At 40.1% G+C, this 19,578-nt stretch overlaps 1 protein-coding gene across 1 annotated transcript in view; it reads left to right on the top strand.

The window, feature by feature from the left end:
• Positions 1-17,387, top strand: part of TEX26 (testis expressed 26) — a 49,204-nt gene extending 31,817 nt beyond the window's left edge. Inside the window, exons 3-7 of the mRNA XM_036301115.1 lie at positions 1,493-1,658; positions 2,750-2,903; positions 9,207-9,383; positions 11,429-11,590; positions 16,542-17,387. Coding sequence (XP_036157008.1) covers positions 1,493-1,658; positions 2,750-2,903; positions 9,207-9,383; positions 11,429-11,590; positions 16,542-16,624 — 742 coding nt within the window. The 3' untranslated portion in view covers positions 16,625-17,387. The remainder of the gene's footprint in view (positions 1-1,492; positions 1,659-2,749; positions 2,904-9,206; positions 9,384-11,428; positions 11,591-16,541) is intronic.
• The last annotated feature ends 2,191 nt before the right edge of the window (positions 17,388-19,578 follow it).

Genomic DNA, 19,578 nt, shown 5'->3' with positions numbered 1-19,578 from the left:
TTAGCTCTGTTTTCTATGCTCAGTAGTTTACTCTTAATCTCCTTAATTGCATGCTTCATTTCCAGGATTTCTGATTGGTTCTTTTTTTTTTAAAATGTTTTTATTGATTTCAGAGAGGAAAGGAGAGGGATAGAGAGATAGAAACATCAATGATGAAAGAGAATCATTGATTGGCTGCCTCCTGCATGCCCCCTACTGGAGGGAAGGGGGTCGAGCCCACAACCCAGGCATGTGTCCTTGGCTGGAATTGAACCTGGGACCCTTTAGTACATAGGCCGACGCTCTATCCACTGAGCCAAACCAGCTAGGACCTGATTGGTTCTTTTTTAAAGTTTTAATCTTTTTGGTAAAATTCTCATTTTGTTCATCGATTTGTTTTCTGAGTGCATTGAATTGCCTGTCTATTTTCTTGCATCTTGTTAAGTATTTTCAAAACTGCAATCTTGAAATCTCTGTCATTTATATCACCTATTTCCATGTGTTCCAGCTTGCTTTCTGGAGATTGTTCATTTTCTTTCTGGTCATCATAGTTACTGAGGTTATCCATGGTATTTGCTGTCCTCCTTTGCCTACGCATTTATCTCTGAAGAGTTCTTTCTACTACTTCTAGTAAATGGCACTAAATCACAATATTTTTTTACCTCTCTGATCTCCCAATCTTGAACCTCTGTGGCTTCTGTCAGACAGTACAGCTGCACTGCTTGGGGGTGGGGTTTCTTTTGCCCTCACTCTAATGGCAACCCCTGACTCCATGGGATCCCATCCCAAGCTCTCCTCCTGGGATCAGTCACGGGGGAAACAGTATTTCTACTGTAGTAGCTCTTGGTTTACAGATAATATGCTCCCGGATCCAACTACAAGGGCAACAGGAGGCGAGTTTGGGGAGTCCAAGCAGTGGCAGGACTCTGTGGTTCCATTTCTTTGTCTGAAACACCACCTCTGGCCCAATAGTGGAGAGCTGCACAGCAAAACCCCATTCTCTGTCAAGCATCTGCTGATTCAGACATTGTTTGTCCCTTCCATGCTTGCCCTGCTGGGCTGCCCCTCTACAGCTCTCTGTTTCTTCTGGCCAAATGAAGCCCCTGCTACTGCCAGATTTCTGCCCTCTCCTGGCCAGCTGAGCCATTAGGCTTCAGGGCTGCATCTGTGGGCTGTCTGTGTTTTCCTCCCTTCTTGTCTTCCCATTTTTTTATTTCCAGGTGCCCACCTTTAGATGTTTCAATGCATGGGTCTCTCAGTAGTGTGTCTGTGTTGAGAAGGGATTACTTGTTGAATTATAGTTGGTTAACTTGTTGAAATTTCAGGAGAGGGCAAGGGGCTTTCTCACACCACCATTTTTCTGATGTCCAATAATTACTTTTTACTTTTTGGCACTGAGTCTTAAGCCAGCCAACCTTAAAAAAATATGTAACAACTAAAATTATTTGATGTGTGCTGTTGTGAGACTTTGTATTTAATCCCTTACTCTAATTTACACTATCTTTTCTTGTAGTCACAAAAGCATCCGAAGATTAGGATATACATATTCACTTAATGATTCTCTTCACAATCGGACACAATACAATGATGAGTACGTTTGGAAGTTACATTCTAAAGAAGATTTTATCAAAGCTAGGACTCCAAGAGAGATTGGGAGTCACAATTCTCACTCCAGTCAAGTAAGATAATACCTACATATCTATTTAATTGAATACTGTATCAATAATCCAATACTGAGAGTTTGAATATATCACAAAGATCCTTCATCATCTACAGTTATGGTTCTTCTTAGACTCTTTTGTCTACCTTTTCACGTTTATTTCTAACTACTTCTTCCCTAGCCCCTCATTTTAAAATGAAAAAATTAAAATGAAATTTACATAGAGAAATTATAAGGGAAAGAAGGAGATAGAGAGGGAACTTGAAGATTAAAAGAGACTTGAAAGACAAATTTGGGACAGTGAGTATCCCTTACTATTTTGAGGGATTTCAGTGTAAAGGCAAACTGAGAAATATTTTAGTAACTAGAGGAGAAATAGGATGAAGAGAGAGTTTTCTTTTTAAGATAGGAGAAATAAAGGCAAGCTCCGGTACTGATGATAACCTCCCAGGAGAGAGGGAGGAATGGAAGTTGCAAGAGAGAGGTGAGAATTGTTGGTAATGTGCTGGAGTAGATTAAATGCAGGCTTTCGGGTACCAGGTGGGGTCACCTGCTGGGTGACCCAGCAACTCATCTGCCAACACAGATGTGGTAGCTGACAGGTGGTGTGGTGTGCTGTGTAAGTTCTCTTCATTGGCTTCAATTTTCTCATGGAAATAGGAAGCAAGAGGAAAGAGAGGGAAGATAGAAAGGTAGTGGAAGTTCTAAATTTTATAATCATAAACCTCTTTGGAGACAAATAGGAGAGAAGACTTGGGGCTCCCAAGGCAAAACAGCGGCTGTCTTTCCTGTGGCCAGAGTTAAAATTCACACGTCTTCTCCTCTGGTCTTGTCTGAATATTTCTAGTTGGAGGCACAATTCTTTGGACTTTACAATGATATATTTTTCATTAACATAAAAGTTAAAGAAGTGATAAAGTACCCGTGAAAACTGATAGCTTTGTAAACTGGTGCATCCTGTGGACAGGCACAGAATCTGCATGGTGCGCACAATGGGACATCTAGCTGAACCTGGGAAGACTTAAAAGAATATGTATACACATGCATGCACACATGAACCATTAGGTGAAACCATGTGGATTTTCTTGAAAATTGTGTTTTTATTCATAGGACTTCTTTCAAAGGACACTACCTCCAGTTCACTCAACATCAGTGAAGAGGTACTTCCCTTGGAAAACCGCTGCTTCAATGGACAAGGTCAGGAAGGCTGTATCTAATCAGTTTATTTCCCATACTAGGAGAGACTTTGTGGACAGAGCCGAAGGCAAGTGTGCCCATTTCTCTTCTTTACTGCTAATGCACTAGGCACTGGAGTCCCAGTTGTCTCTTTATTCAAAGAACTCACAGGAGAGACATGGGAAAACTGCAGTTTACCAACAGATACAATCAAGTATAAAATGCTGCATGTTATGAGAAGTGCAGGATGCTGTAGGTGTGAACAATGGGACATCTAGCTGGACCTGGGAGAGAGTCCAGGAAAGTCTTCTTGGGATAAAGGACAAAGACAAGTGAGGCAGATGAAGCTGAAGGTGTTAAGTTAAACATCCTATTTCCAATTCTGAACTGCTTATTTACTATTCTTTAAAATTAGAACTTTTATTAAACCAGTTCATGCATATACTTAAAAATAGTTCCCTACAAGCTCATAATGCATAGCAGCAGTGTCTTTACCCACCCGTCTATGCCCAGTCTTACTACACATTGATAATCATTTTCAGTCATTTCAACTGTTTTTTCTTATGTCACCCTCTGCATTTTAAAATACTGTGCTCATTCTGCTATTTTTTTATTCATCAATTTTAGACATTATAACTGACTTTCTTATATGGCAGTTGAGGATTTGTCTGTCCTATAACTCTTCCTCACTCTTCCTCCATCCATGCTCTCAAAATAATTATATTATAAAGTTTTGGTTAATTAAAATGTTAGGTGTTATATTATGATTATGATATGATATATATGTAAATATTTACCACTGAGCCAGGTGTTATTTTATGATTATGTCTCTTTTTACTTTTTTTCTACCAGAATTAATAACCTTTTTTCATTTGTTTACTTTTCTATGCGCCTGTCACTAATTTTTTTCAAATACTTTGTCACACACTTACCAAGATTTTCCCCAAATACAGTTTCAGACATTGTATCAGTTTGAGATTTTACTGGAGAACTGACACCTTCCATTTCCTCTAATCTAGAAGAGTTGCTCTGTAAATTTGCCACCCAACTGTGTCCTGGTACTTTTTCATCATTCAGGCATTTCTTTGGCCTCTTCCTGCTCTGTATCTCCTTTCCTGAGTCCACATATTTCCCTTCCCTCATTTTGCTAAGACACATCTTCTAGTAGCTTCCTATTAAAAGGGGTGTAGGAGGAACTTTTTGAGTATGTTCTTACCAATATGAAAATGTCTTTTTTTTCTTTCATTATATTTGTTGATAGTTTGTCTGGGTATAGAATTCTAAGATGATAATCATTTTCCCTCAAATCCCTCAAATGACTTCTAGCTCCCAGAACTGGTATGTAAAAGACTGATGTCATTTTGATTCCTGATTCTTTCATATTTTTTTTTTCTGGAAGCTTTTAAGACCTTCTCTTTATTCTGGATACTGTAAAATTTCACATTTGCATGCATTACTGAGAATCTCATTTATTATGTTGGACAAACAAAGATTTTTTTAAATCTGGATACTTATGACCTTTGATTTTAGAAACTGTTCCCATATACTTTTCCCCTATTTTTCTCCCATTTCTTTTCTCTGTTCTCTTCTGGGACTCCTATGAGTAGGTTTGATCCTTCAATTTTCTTACATTTTCTCTCCTACTGTCTTCTCTTTGTATTTTTATCATGTTTAATTAAAATGTTTTTTTACTTTTTAATCCAATACTTTATGTTTTAAATTTCCAAGCTCTCTTTCTTCTCCTCTCTGATTACTTTCTAAAAATAATATTCTGTTCTTGTTTTGTGATGCAGCAATTCTCATAAATTTTAGCATATTTATGATATACTTTTTAGTGCTTTTATCTGTTCTTTGCTTAATCTCTATTTTTCTCTGTGTCTTAATGGTCTAGTGAAAATCTAGGGGCTTTTTGTTCACATTTACAAGGGAGTGAAGGCAGATTTACTATGAAACTAATAAAACTTAAGTCTCACTTTTCTGGACTTTTTTTTCTTAGAGTGTATTTACTTAAAATATTAAGCTACAGGGTTCACAAAATCTGATTGGAGGTACTCACATCTGATTGGAAACTACATACAGAGATGGGGCTTGTTGGCTGGTGCTTGACTTAGGTAAACATTGGTTGTTGTATTCTGAGAGCAGGATTGGGGAAGGGGCTGAGAGCTTCCTGCTTGCTGTGCATACTCTTCCTGAATCCTCCCTTTTCTCTGGTCTAGAATCTCACTACACCCTTCTGTTAACTGGTGTGCCAGAAACCAGAACTCCTTTGATTCAAGTTTGCACTAAATAAATCTCTAGTTAGGAAGGGGATAAGATCAAAATATCTCCATATTGTAGATAAACATTAAGGGTCATGGAAAAACATCAGAAATGCCAATATTCTTAAAGAATGTCATTGAGTTTCCAATCAAAGTTGTCCTTTCAGTATGTGCAAATTACCATGTGTTCTTGTGTAAATAAATGCCAAAGACCTGTCAAGACACTCTTCTAAATCTCTTAATTCCATTTGCTTCTCTCTCTCTCTCTCTCTCTCTCTCTCCATAGACACTGCCTTCATTCAGGCTACCAATATCTCTCCCTTGAATGACCTCTAATCCAACTCCCATTTCTGGTTTTGTCTCCTCTAGTTCATTGTCCGTCCTATGGCCATAGTGAGTATAAATTACATCACTTTCCAGTTTAACATCCTTCAGTGACTCCCCATTGTCATCAGGGTCCTGTGAAATCTGGTTCTTGCCCACTGCTCCAGCATTTCCCCTCACCAGTCCCCACACTATGAGACTGATTGCTTTCCATCCTCCAGACTCACCAAGCCCCCTGAAGCCTCACACTTCACACACACTGCTGCTTCTCTGTGAACTGACTCTCCCTTTCTTCTTTTAGCCCATGTCCATTCATCATTTAAGTTTAAATGCAAGCTTATTTTTCTCCCAGGAGTCTTCTCTCATCCCCCAAGTTTGGATCAATGGCCTTTCCATATGTTTTTATAGTTCCTCTTCTGCAGCATTTATTACATAGTATTATAATTATCTATTTTTTGGGGGGGGGTATCTGTTTCTCTAATGCAGTACTTTAAGTTTTGGAAGCTCAGGGATCATGTATTACCAAGTGTACTCATAATTGAATTATGGTGAATGAGTGAGAAGCACTAAAAGGTACTTTTTCCTCAAAAAATTCAGGATTGGAGAACTCTGCTTAGATGACTTATAATAACAAATAAAAGCAACAGAATTGGTTCTCACTTGGCTATAGATTATGTGCCAAGGGTCCTAATGGTTTTGAATGGTCCTTGCTGTAGGTTCACTTTTGGATTGGACCTTTCAACAGATGCCACACCTAATCTTAAAGGAGCCAGTCTCTCTCTTTGGGCTCTAAGTGATGTAGTGTTTGTCACCATTATCAAATGGAAAAGAAACCAGTGGGACCTGAGCTCCTGAGGAGAGGGATGATACTGGCCTTGGAGGGGTCGTTAGCTTTGGGCCAGGTTGTCTTATCTGTCTATACTTCAGTACCACTGTAGGGAATTCAGGTGTTGGTTGGGCCCCTTTGTATCAGGAACTTCTCTCCTTAATAGTGCTGAAGAAAATCATTAACATGACATTTTATAAAGGCAATGAAAGCATTAGTTGAGAACTAATAACTGAGAATTATTTTATGCATTTATTACATATGCAGTCATTAGTGTGTACTTCACATAAATTGCTAATCGACAGCAATTATGTTCTAATTTTTCTTTTGTTCACTCATTAACTTAGTAAATATTTAATGAGGTCTATTACTGTGAAAAGTACTAAGGATCAATAAAGAATATAACAATCTTTTTCTTCAAAGAAACTCTGGTTAAGTCTAGGCCCCAATTATTGTGTTTTCTGGGTCTTCATCTCCAATTGCTCTACTTCTTGTTGGTCCATCCTGGTCCACATAGAACAACCCCTCCATAACCTTCAGAGCCTGGTTCCTAACTTATCTCTCCTGCTTCCCCCTAAGCTACTTTTCCCTGCCCTGCATACCTTCCACTCCCGGCAGACAGACTACATTTCATGAACACACTGTGTACCTTTTGCTTCAGTGTTGGTCCTTTATCAAAGTACTCCTTTTGTTATGTCTGCCTTTTAATTCTCACCTTTCTTCCCTTTCCATAATGGAGCTCATTACACTCTCTCTGGGCTTCTGTAGCACTTATTCAAGGCTCTGAATCAGTGATTCTTAATCATATGAGAAGATTGTTCACAATATAAGTGCCTGGTTCCCACTGCTAGAAATTCTCGATGTCTGGGATGAGGTTCAGCAGATATAATTTGGAAAAATCATCCCTGTTATTTCTGATGCATTATCTCGATGTAATAATTATTGATCTAAGTGTTATACTTGCAGGACATCACATTCCACATGTGTTTGTACTGTATCTTTTTTCTAATCATGCTTATTTGAGGTTATCATAAGGTAGAACAATGGCTTAATTATCTCTAACCTTGGCACAGAACACATATAGGAACTAAACACATTTGCTTTTGAGTAGGGACATCAAGTATTTCAACAGGAATTTGTTTTTCTCCTATGAAGCTATGAGTAATTTATAGAATCCAAGTTATAGATGGTGTTTACTAGGAAAAATCTCAGATGATTTTCGAAAATATTTTAAGGGATCTCTGATTTTGAGCTCTAGAGTTTCCTTCTCTCTGTAATCTTGTATTCTCCTGAGGCAGCTTATAGGTTCATTATGAGGGTCATTGAGTACCCACATCCTCTCTTTCTGAGTCATCTAAATTAAAATCATGCTGATCTAGACAGAGATAATTTTTAAAAAATCAATAACAAAATGCTCCTGGGTGTCAGTAGATAACATCACGTATTGTATGATGTACAATGTACATTTGAATGTATTTTGAAAAGACCTATTGAAAAACCTCAGAGAGAAGGCAGGACGGAGGGATTAGAGATCAACCAAAGGACTTGTATGCATGCAAATTAGCATAACCAATGGACACAGACACTGGGGCAGTGGTGGCTTGTTCTGGGGGGCAGAAATCATGGGGGGGGGTGTCAATCGGGGAAAAAGGACACATAAAGAAGAAAAACTAATTGGGAACAAGAATTCACTTTAGTTTCAATAGTAATTGGCACCCTTTGGACATTGCTTATGACATCCATGGTTTTAACATCTTTGTCCTGAATAAAGTTGGGGGTGTATGCTTCTGAACCAACATTTTGTAGCAAGAATTAAAGGTGAACTCATGTAAGTGAGAAGGTTATGACCATCTCCTCTAGAATCTGGTTGAGTGCTATGAAACTTAGCATTCAATTAGTGCTTAATAAATATCTAATGATTATTTATACTAATAATAGAGGAATATGCAAATTGGCTGGGACACCATCATGTAATGGCAGCAGGGCCATGGCAGAGAGCTCTTAGCATGCCTGCGCCAGGGGTCCAAAGCACGCAGAGAGGAAGGGAGAGCAGATATGCAGTTAGGGGGACCAGGCCAAGAGGGGAGAGCAGATAAGGGGATCAGGCCAGCAGGGGGGAGCAGTTAGGGGGATCAGGTCAGCCAGAAAGAGCAGTTAAGGGCCAGCAGGGGAGCAGTTAGGGGCATCAGGCAGGCTGGCAGGTGAGCAGTTAGGAGCCAGTGGTTCCAGATTGTGAGAGGGATCCCAGATTGGAGAGGGTGCAGGCTGGGCTGAGGGACTTCTCCCTCACCCCCCCCCCCCCACCGCACAAATTTCGTGCACTGGGCCTCTAGTAGATAATGATTATAGAATATTTGTTAGCAGGTTTATTTCAAAGAAATAATAGTGGTATTGTCCACTAACAACAATGATGTTACCTAACCCTCCACAGTAAGGAATAAGCTTTGAGTGGTAATGGGGATGATATACAATGCTCCATCTAGGGCTGTCAGGTGCAGCAAATAAAAATACAAGATGTCCAGTTAAATTTGAATGATATCAAGTAGATAAATACTGAGTACTTACCTAATCTTACACTAAAAATTATACATTATTTGAAATTCAAATTTAACTGGCATCCTGTTTTATATGGCAACCCTAGCCCTATCTAAAGCACCTCTCCCTGCTCCCTAACCCTGCCCCAAGGACAAGGCAGGCCTGCTGGAGTGAGGAATGCCGTTTGAGAACAGAGTACTCCTAACCAGCAAAACATGTATTCATTAGAAACTGCTTCTAATCACTTGAGCGTATACTTTCTGTGCCTGATAAAGCAGAACATTATTTCTTGATTGAAATTGACCATACCAGTAAATATAAAAAGAGTGAAGTTTAGAGTGATAAATTGGAAGCTACTGCCAGAAGCTAAGTGGAATGAAAATATGATGCTATTTAGAAATAACTGACAAGGAGTAATCATTGTCTTTTGTTTCCAACCTCACCCCAGCTCAGAAAATTAAGCAAAGTTCTCAGATGTTTCTGGAACAGAAAAAGTTACTTTCCCACCCCACAGACACTGAATTTCGACACAATTACCAAGTTCCAGCTAAAATTCCTGAGTGTCAGGATTTTAGTGTCAAATATGGATGCTACTCACACCCACCAATCGCTTCTCAGGGCCTAGGTAAGTGCACCTGTAGCTTTTATTTATTTTATTTTTCACATGTATCTTTTTAAAATTTTTTATTTTTTTATCATCTGCTTTCACTTTTGTTGTTGTTGATGTTAATCCTCACCCGAGGACATTTTTCCATTAATTTTTAGAGAGAGTGGAAAGGAGGGGGAGAGGATGATAGATAGAAACATTGATGTGAGAGAGACACATTGATTGGTTGCCTATCTCGTGCACTCTGACTGGTGCCTGGGATTGAGCCTGCAACTGAGGCACATGCCCTTGACCATAATCAAACCCATGTCCCTTTAGTCTGTGGGCTGATGCTCTATCCACTGAGCCAAACCAATTAGGGCTCACCTATAGCTTTTCAAGCAACTTTAGGGCAACCACTTTGGGTCCCCTCCCTGTTAAGGGGAGTCCATCTATCACTAAATTTTGCTTCTGCTAACAAAAAAGAAAAGCAAACAAACAAAAATGAAGCAACTTCATAGATGTTATCCTCTTGCTTAAAGATTCCTCTTAATCTTAATAAGAGCCTCAGAGAATGACAGCGATCCCTGCATGGAATTAAAACTATGCCTCCATAGTACCTCCCCTCAAATTCAGGGAATGAGTAAGTCTCAAAGAGAAATGACTGCTTATTCCAAGAAATGAGTGCATCCTCAGCCTGGGAGGGACAGGTGTTGGGATTGAGGGACACCCCCTCCCCTCCATTATAATATGAAGGAAGAATTCAGTTTCTATAAATTTATAGGAAAAGGGATTAGGTGGGAATCAAATTGTCTTGTCAATTATTCGCTGAAAGTTTATCCACAAGTCACACCCTTCAAGCATCTTCATATTTAAGGGGTGGGTGTATATGTGACTGAGATTTCTATTGCTTTCAACGGAAAAAGTTCCATGACCCAGCCACCTCCACACTGCTGGCTGAGAGTTGGGTGTCATTTTGAGATAGTGATTGATTCCTGGCATTGAGTTGGGACCAAGTAGTACTTTACATAGAAATCACAGAACAGATGCTCAGCATCTGGGGTTAGAAGGTAGCCGAGAAGTGACTTGTTCTAGATTCTCACTTCCTATGTGGGTCACTGCTAAACCATACTTGCCAAGGGGTGATATCATCCCTGCTCAGACTCTTCAGAGGAGTACTCATTCCCAAGGAATTCCTTCATTCTTAGATATTTTAACTGTTTAAACATTCTGAACAGTTAGAATCTTTCTTGCTCAACTTCTAGCCAATTTTTCTTCTTCCCACAGAGTATAAATCTATTGTTCTATGAAAACCTTAGTACATGGCTTCTAAGTCTCCTACACTAAAAGCATTTTCAGACCCTAAAAATACTTCTCAGATGTGGTGTCCAGTCTCCTCACCTACCCAGTCCCTCCATCAGGCCTATGGTTCATTTCAAGGAGGCAACTTGGAACTGAAGCAGTGTTTAAGGTGTTCTCCTGGTTTACGAAGATTGGACAAATTGTGGACATATTCTCACATCATCTTAATTGCTTTCATTTATTTATTTTTTTGGTAACTCCATGACTACTAGAACCCACATTAAATGAGCAGCGTTCAGAATCAAATGTAAGTGGCCGGCACCTCACACCTCCATTAGTCTGAATGTGCAACGAGTGCTGACTGTAGATGCCATCATTGTTCCAAACTGCTCCTCGTATGGCACCTGGTGGAGGCCTCTTTATGTGTGAGTCCCAGTCTTCCCAGGAGATGGCATGAAAGGGAAACAAAGCAGGAGGCAAATGCTATCATCCTAACATGCTGACCTGCAGAAGAGTTGATTCCAGGGAAAACTTCTTTTCTGAAATTAGTGGTCAAACTCAACCTTCTGGTGATCATCTCCAACTCCTCCCACTCCCACAGTAACAGTGCTGAGTCCCAGTCACTCCGCCTACCCGAGTCACTCACACAATGCCTCCTGTTCCAGCACCATTAAGCAGACATCAGGTTGGACTCAGGGCTGTCAAGGCGTGCTCAGCCAATAAGGGCAGAAGTGCCTTGTTTGGTGACAACATCTGTCTTTCCTTCCCTGGTGTCCCCCTAGTCCCTTCCGTACTATGCAGCCACATGAAGAATCAGGACCGCACAAAGAGGCAGACCATATACCAGAGTGACTACGGGAAAGCCTACCTGGATTTCTTAATGATCTTGAACTCATTTACTCCCTCTCAAATAACCGAGTACCTGCAAAGTGTTTCCTACAAAGGTAAGATGAGGTCTTGAGTTACTTGTTCATGAATTTACAGGTCATAATACATTGTTTTATATGAAATAGAAATTGTTCCAACTTCCAGACACTGTAGTTAAATGTTCACAAAAAGAAAAATATTGCCTCAAAATTTCCATAGTTTTTGTGCAAACCTCAACCCATTGAAAATAAATTTCCCTTAAAAGAGGCCCCAGTAACTTTATTCCCACTTATTAAAAAGGAAACAAAGCTTTTCATTCATTTCTAACCTTACTTGCCTGTGGCTGAATTGTTCCAGGGTGACCTTTGCTTATAGTTAATGGTTTTCTCCGGTGGCTGTGTATACTGTCTCATAGATTTCTTTTATTCTGTGTAATCTTTATTTCCTGTTTGGTAGTACTTTTCTGTGACGGGTGTTTTAGGGTACATGAGTATTTTCACATGTCACATCCTCAAAGAGAGTAAGTGCCATCCTCAGTACCTGCTGACCCACTCCATGTAACAAGACTTATCCCAGGTTGGAGCCTAGTAACAGGAATCTACTCGGGAACATCTCAGGGCAACTGGCCAGTCCGGACATGGAAAGTGTGAACTCAGAGAAGAGGAATTGGAGGGGAGGAAATGATACTCATCTGACAGCTGCCTCTCAGCACCCAATGCTAGTGTTCATGTCCTATGATTCCTCATTTTTAAGCACATGACCAATACAGACATGTATATTTATTTAAAGTATATACATATACCACTAAACTAATGTATTATGTTTATTATAAATCATAAAAAAATGTGGAAGGAGGAAATAAAAGCAAACATAATAGAGGTTATAGTATTCCTCCTTGCACCTAGGGGACCATCTCATTCACCCTACCTGTGTTCTAGGCTATGTGGTGGTCACTGCCTTGTTCCGTGCCCTGTGGTCAGGCTTGAACTCAGTAACCATCCACCTTCTCTTGGGTCCCCAATTTCTGTCAGCAGCCATGATCAGAAGAGCTTCTTCTGAAATCCTTGATGAAACTCTTTTATTCGTGGATTTGCTGCTCCACACCAGACTGAAACCCTGCTGGAGGCAAGACTAAAAAGGGGATGTGTGTGAATGTGCTTGTGTGTGTGTGATTGATTACATGGGTTCTGTGTGTGTGTGTGTCTGTGAGGGGTACCTTCCACCCTCACAGACTAAGGGCTGATGCCCTAAAGACCCCTAAAAGAGCTTGAGTGTTGGATCTCAAAAAGGTACCAGCAGCAGATATCCTGCCTCGCTTTAAGGCAGAAGCAAAAGTCTGTATTTCCCATCGGGAACTTCATTCCTGTTAACAGATGCCTCTGGGCCAGTATGACACACAGAAAGACATCGAGGGGCTCCTTGAAAGATAGGGTCCATCTCAGATCTTCCCAGGTGGCAGAGCAGAAGTGTGCAGTGGGCCAAGCCTGCTCTTTGAGCCTTTCGCCAGTTTGGGTTCAGATGTATAAAACCATCATCTGCATTTTATCAGGCATCAGCTCACCTTTAGAAGCCACCATCTGTTTGACCTGTAGATTGAGTATTTCTGTCTTACGGAGGCAGATGCTCCCGTCTGCCCAGAACTTGGGACACAGATGGAGCTGTCCCTTCTCTGCCCACATGGATACCATGCAGGCTGCCGGGCCCCTCTGTTCTTGTCTGTGTGTCATTTGCAATCAGAGCCTCCGCCATGTGTCCTGAGTGTGAATAAACACTCCTTACAGTGCTCTGGCAGCCTCTGCTCCACTTCCTTGGGTAAACTGATCCTTCACAGAAACATTGTCCCCAGTTGAGTTTTTCTCCCTGGACAGTTGAGACATGACCTGTTACCTGACAAGGAAGCATTGGGGCCAGTCTGGGCATTGGTTTCTTCTTAGCTGGCCCGCTTCCCTGGGTCCCTTGGGACAGCACTGAGGGCAAGCACCCCAATGCTCAGGCCCTGCAGCCTTGCCACTTTGCACTGACTTGAGTCATGTAGGATTTGCTTCCAGTGGATTCTAGTTTTTCTTTCTTAGCTTTGCTTTAGAGTGGCCTACTCATCAATGCCAGCTGTGCCAGAGGCTGACAAGCAAGTAGGAGGCTCCCTTGAATTCTGAAGCCAAAACCTCTTGTCATGTCCACTGTCTGGGATGACACTAATACTTTTCTGGCAAATATCTCAGCAGAGCTCATTTGTGGCAGAGCTGACTAGGTATGCAAGAGAATGCAAACTGGGCAGGTATGTTAGGTTGATTTATCACCACAGCTTAAGTTATTTTATGGGATTATACCTCTTAGCACAGGAGCCCATTCAGGTTAATTTGAACGAGAGAGAGGAAGGGGAAGGATCAGTATAATGGCCTAAGTCAGGGGCTGGGGAGGTGGCGGGGTGAAGCGGGACTGAGAAAACTCCAGGAAAACACAAAATAAAGCCTGAGAAGCAGGAAGGAGGGGCACCTGATGGTGAACTTTTTGTTCCTGCTAACTCTGCATGTAGCTCTTTGGTATTGAGTTTCTGTATTTACAACTTGAGGAAATTGAACTAGATGTCTGTCGTGGCCATTCTGTTTTCAAAATGGGTTTAATCTTCAAGTGATTCAAACATCCTGAGCGGCTTACCCCTTGGGCCTCTGTTATATATTGGTAAAGACAGTCATCTCCCCACTCACTCCCCCTTGAAAGACAAAATTATCTGAAATCTGCTTTTCAGAATTTTAAGCTAAGACTCTCCCCCCCTCCCCATCTGTTCCTCCAATTAAAACTCCTATGAATATGGCCATTCAAAGGGTTTTTCTTCCTAGGGTGTGTTCAGTATTGTTAAAAATGCATTTATTTACTCACTCAATCAGCATCATTAATCGAATACCTATAATGCTCATTTGTTACAAAGATACATAAAAAACAAACCCCCCTCCTTAGGGGGAGACAATGCATAGTTATCATGGCTTGTCAATCAAATACTCTGTAGGTCCAGTAGAAGCCTGTGAGGGGTACTCTCAACCCTTTGGGCCAACAGTGGTTAGGAAAGGCTGCTCAGAGGAGGCCTCCTTTTTGTGACAAGGATGAATTGGGTGACAAGGAGAAGCAGGGCCATTCCTAAGCAGATGAAACAGCATAAACAAAATCATGGGGTCTAAATCTGCATCTATGCATAATAAATACGGATAGCATTTGGATTACAACTGGCAGCCTTTTGAACAGTTTTAAATTGACATTAAATTTGACACAATCTCATCCTTTTTATTAATTTATGCCAAACTTGATTCATCTTATATGCTTATCTTTAGTATCAAAGATTACTTTTTGCTCCTCTTAAAATCAACTCTTTCATATAAGATTGAAAAATAGAGACATTTTAGGCTGAAAATTAGGACTGACAGTAGCCAATATTGGCACTATGGAGCAATACATTGCTAGTAGTTGTATAATAGTACAATTATTCTGGAAATAGATATGGAAGTTTCTCATAAAGTTCAACATATACCTTCTCTATGACCCAGAAATTACACTTCTACATACTTACCGCCCCCTTCCCCCCCTCCAAAAAAAAGCAAGGCCCACAAAAAGACTTGTACAAACATGTTTAGAACCACTGTATTCTTAATAGTCCCAAACTGGATACAACCTGAATCTCCATCATCAACAAATGGTGATATACTCACATAATGAAGTAGTACTAGCTAATAAAGAATGAATTATTGATATATTCAAAACAAGGTATGAACCTCAGTGTGCTGAGTAAAAGAAGCCAGACACCAAATAATATATTTTATATGATTAATTTATTCTAACATCTATAACAGGCAAAACCAATCTATGAGGAAGGAGATCCTAGAACCTTAACTATCTTGGGGTTGGAGGTATTGAATGGGAAAAAGCATGATGGTTTTTTTGGGGGGCAGTGGACATGATCTACACTATGATATGGGTGTGGGTTACACATGTGGTGTCAAGCCATTGAATTGCACTGGAAGATTAGTGCATTACACTTTTCATAAAGTATAAATTTTCATAAAGTGTGAGATTCCATTTTAAAAATGCTGGGGTCCAAAGATCTGGGTAGGGTAGGGGTGGTTCAAAATTAAATGTGAGATCACAAAAACAAATAAATGCAAGCCTAATTGGAGAGAAAACAGGAACAAGTTCACACACACACACACACACATCTGATCTATAGACCTCACTGGCTTTGAAACATCGACCGTGATAACATGTGGTCATTTGCGTTATTCCTTTTTTTTGGTTATTCTGGTTTGGGCTGCACAGGTGACAATTGCTAGGCATGAGCAAAGTTTTACAGCTCTACTTTGTACTATTTAAAAATATGTAATTAGAATTAGGGAACCACAGATGTTCAGGCCAGGCAAGATTCTTTGTTTTCCAGACAGAGGAATTGAAGGTCCTTCCCATAGTTATTTAACACTCAAGAACAGTAAAGCCTACCAACATTGGTAGAAAGAAAAACAGCCCTGGCCTCAATGGAACTTTTGGAATAATGGTCTCTGTTATTTACCATCACTATGTACTACTATGAACCCAGTGATAAAGGATAAAGCTATAGTATTTATTGAATGTCTTTATGGACCAGGCACTGTCTAGGTGCCTCACACACAGCATTCCTAACCATTCCCACACCTGTGCAAGGTAACTACTATTACCTGAATTCAAAGATAAGAAAATAAAAAAGGACGTCAAATGACTTGCTAATACTTGCCAGTGCAGAACTGAAACCTGCATCTATTTCATTCCCAAACCCATGCTCTTTCCATAAAAACTTGCTAATCCCTTGAATATTATTTGCTTTATTTAATCAATAATCACACAACTGTGCCTTTTTAGCCATTAGACATAATATTCTTTGATTACTTTGGTTTCATCAAATTTGTACATAGAGTACTATTATAAGATATTTGCCTCTCTCCTAGAATTTCTCTATTTAGCACTTAAATAGTTAAATGGAAATTTTCATTCTATTTTTCTTCATAATTTCAGACAGAAAAATTCTTGATCGCTTTATTCGCTCTTACTATGACACTGACAAAGGGATGAATGAAAAAGGAAAACAGTCCAAGTGAAGAAAATCTGAAAATCAATGAAAGGGCCTATGGGGCCATTTTATATAAATATCAAGGAAAAACAATATCCAAATTGTTCCAAATATGATATTCGTGACTTTGTGTAATTTTGTTTTCTTTTAAGGGTATAAATCCCTACCCCATATCCCAACAAAGCTCTTAACTGTATCCAGTAGGTTTTAATATAAAGTGTTTTCAGCCTTAGCCTGTTTGGCAGTGGATAGAATGCCTGCCCTCAGACTAAAGGGTTGAGGTTCCATTCCAGTCAAGGGCCCTAGGTTGCAGGTTGATCCTCAGCGAGGCCCCTGTGTGAGGCAACTAGTCGATGTGAGTGTGTCTCTATCACGTTGATGTTCTCTGTCTCTCCTCCTCCCTTCCATTCTCTCTAAAAATATCCTTGGTTGAAGCTTAACAAAAAAAATAAAATAAAGTGTTTTCCTATTCTCTATTGGGTACTTAATCTGTGATTTTAATTTAGACTTCCTCTTTGAAACTTCCTCTTTGAATTATGCGGAAGAGGTTTCTTAATTTTCTAATAATTACAGGATTAAAACTATTTTTAATATTGATTTTGTATTTGAAAGTACAAAAACATGCTTTGGGAAATTTAGCAAAGTTTTCTATTATGTCAAGTACATAGGTAATTTGTGTATTACATAAATATAAGAAAAGAAAAAATGTATAGTTTATTGTATTTTTCAAACCTCTGTATCTGTTCTTTAATAATATACTTGAACTGTCAAGTTCTGAAAGAATATTAAAAACATTCCACAATAAAAATCTTTTCATCAATATCTGCTTATGTTTCTGGGATTTTGCTATATTGTTTACCTCTTAATGTTTATGACTTATACACAACTTGTTCATTGATTAACTTTTTCTCATTACATTTTTCCTTTTTAACCTTGTTAATGCTTTTGTCCTTGAGTTACATTTTAGTTTATATTAATGCTGACTTTATATTTTTCCCTTTGTATTTGCTTAGTATATGTTTGCTTTGCCTTAATTTCCAACCTTGCTTTGTAACTTTGTCTCTGTGTATTCCTAGAAATAACTTATGTCTGGGTTTTATATTATAACTAATATCAGAGTCTCTGTCTTTCAAGTCTTGCAATCTATATATATAAAACCCTAATATGCAAATAGACCGCATGGCTAAACAACTGAACAACCGAACAACCAGTCAGCATGACATGTGCTAACCACTAAGGGGCATGCATGGAACATGGCGGGTGTCAGCAGCAGAGCACAGAACATGGCAGGGGATGGTGGAGCAGGTGAGCGGGGGCACCAGACTAAGGCAGGACACCAGTCGTTGTCATCAGGGTGAACCTCTGGTGGTTACTGAAAATTCTTTGCTCCTGTGCACCGTGGTCCTGCCTGGTGCTTGCACCTGCTGCCAGCACCGGCCCCACTTGCATCCACTGCTGGTGCCAGAGCCGCCACTTGCACCCACTACCGGTGCCCGGTGCCAGCCCCAGCCCCAATCACTTGGTGCTATCAGCAGGTGCAAGCGGCAGCTACTGGCCCTGATCACCCCTCAGGGCTTCTCCATCTCCCCCTGCTCTTGAGGGCAACTAGGGCCAGCAGCCGCTGCTTGCACCCACTGCTGGTGCTGGCCCCAATCACTCTGCGCCATCAGTGGGTACGAGCGGGGCCAATGCCTCAGTGTGTGGGAGCGGTGCTGGTGGGAGTGGGGCTGCCAGCAGATGGGACGGGGAATGGGTGGCTGCAGGGGGAGGGGACAGGCAGGGGCACGAAGGATGGGTCTGCAGCCCACAGTTCCTTTCAAGGTGCACAAATTCATGCACTGGGCCCCTAGTAAAAGAATAAGTGTTTGAACCTGTTCTATTTTGTTTAAAAATGCTTTCACGAATGAGTAGAAAAATAACATTACTTTTAACTGAAGATGACAATAATTTGTAATAAATAAATACACCATAATGGATCATATACAATTGATCCTTGAACAATGTGGGGGTTTAGGGGCACCAACTGCCCACAAAGGTGAAAATTTGCATAGAACTTAAGGCAGTTCACTGCATATGTGGACTCTCAACCACCAGCTGACCCTTGACTAAGTTGAACTGTGAGGATCAATTGAAAAAATTCACATATAAGTTGACCTACAAAGTCCAAACCCACATTGCTCAAGAGTTAACTGTGTGGTTGACTGTTAATTACACAGTAAACCCTCAGTTTTTCAAACCTTGATTTAACAGACTTTGGACTTCAGATTTAATGGACAAAATTACTGGTCTGTGTGTCATATGTGAAAATTAACGCCCTGTTAATTTTAAAATGCTTTTAACCAACATTTGCTTATAATTAAATTAACAGGTTATTTTTTGTTATTAATTCACTTATTTTTAATAAATTTTAGCAAATAGGTCATATGTTGGAAAAAACACTGTAGTCATTTCACCGACATAAGTAAATATTACATATCTATAACTATAGTCTACATCAGTGGTTCTCAACCTTGGCTGCACATTAGAATCACCTGGGAATCTTTTTTAAACCCTGATTTCTGGGCCTCATCCTCTGGAAATTCTGTTTCTTTGTTCCTAACGTGTGGCTCCACCCGATAACAAAGAAACAGAATTTCCAGAGGATGAGGCCCAGAAATCAGGATTTAAAAAAGATTCCCAGGTGATTCTAATGTGCAGCCAAGGTTGAGAACCACTGGTCTACATATTTAAATCCAAGAGTCACCACTTGTAAACAATATTCAGCAAATGATTAGCACGTGGTCACACCACAGCACCCATGGTAATTGGTTCTGTTGTTGCATGGTGTGACTTTCCACAGCAGTTTTAATGCACGCCAGCTGATGTTCCCACGTGTGCTAAGCCATGCCCCAGCTTTGTTTGTGTGCTTTAGTTTACACATGGTGACTTGAGAATGCACACATTTGCTAGATCTATTCAGTATAAATTTAAAATTACAGTGAT

This window comes from Myotis myotis, unplaced genomic scaffold (genome assembly GCF_014108235.1).
Source record: "Myotis myotis isolate mMyoMyo1 unplaced genomic scaffold, mMyoMyo1.p scaffold_m19_p_3, whole genome shotgun sequence".
Lineage (NCBI taxonomy): Eukaryota > Metazoa > Chordata > Mammalia > Chiroptera > Vespertilionidae > Myotis > Myotis myotis.
This window is presented reverse-complemented; position numbering and strand designations above follow the sequence as displayed.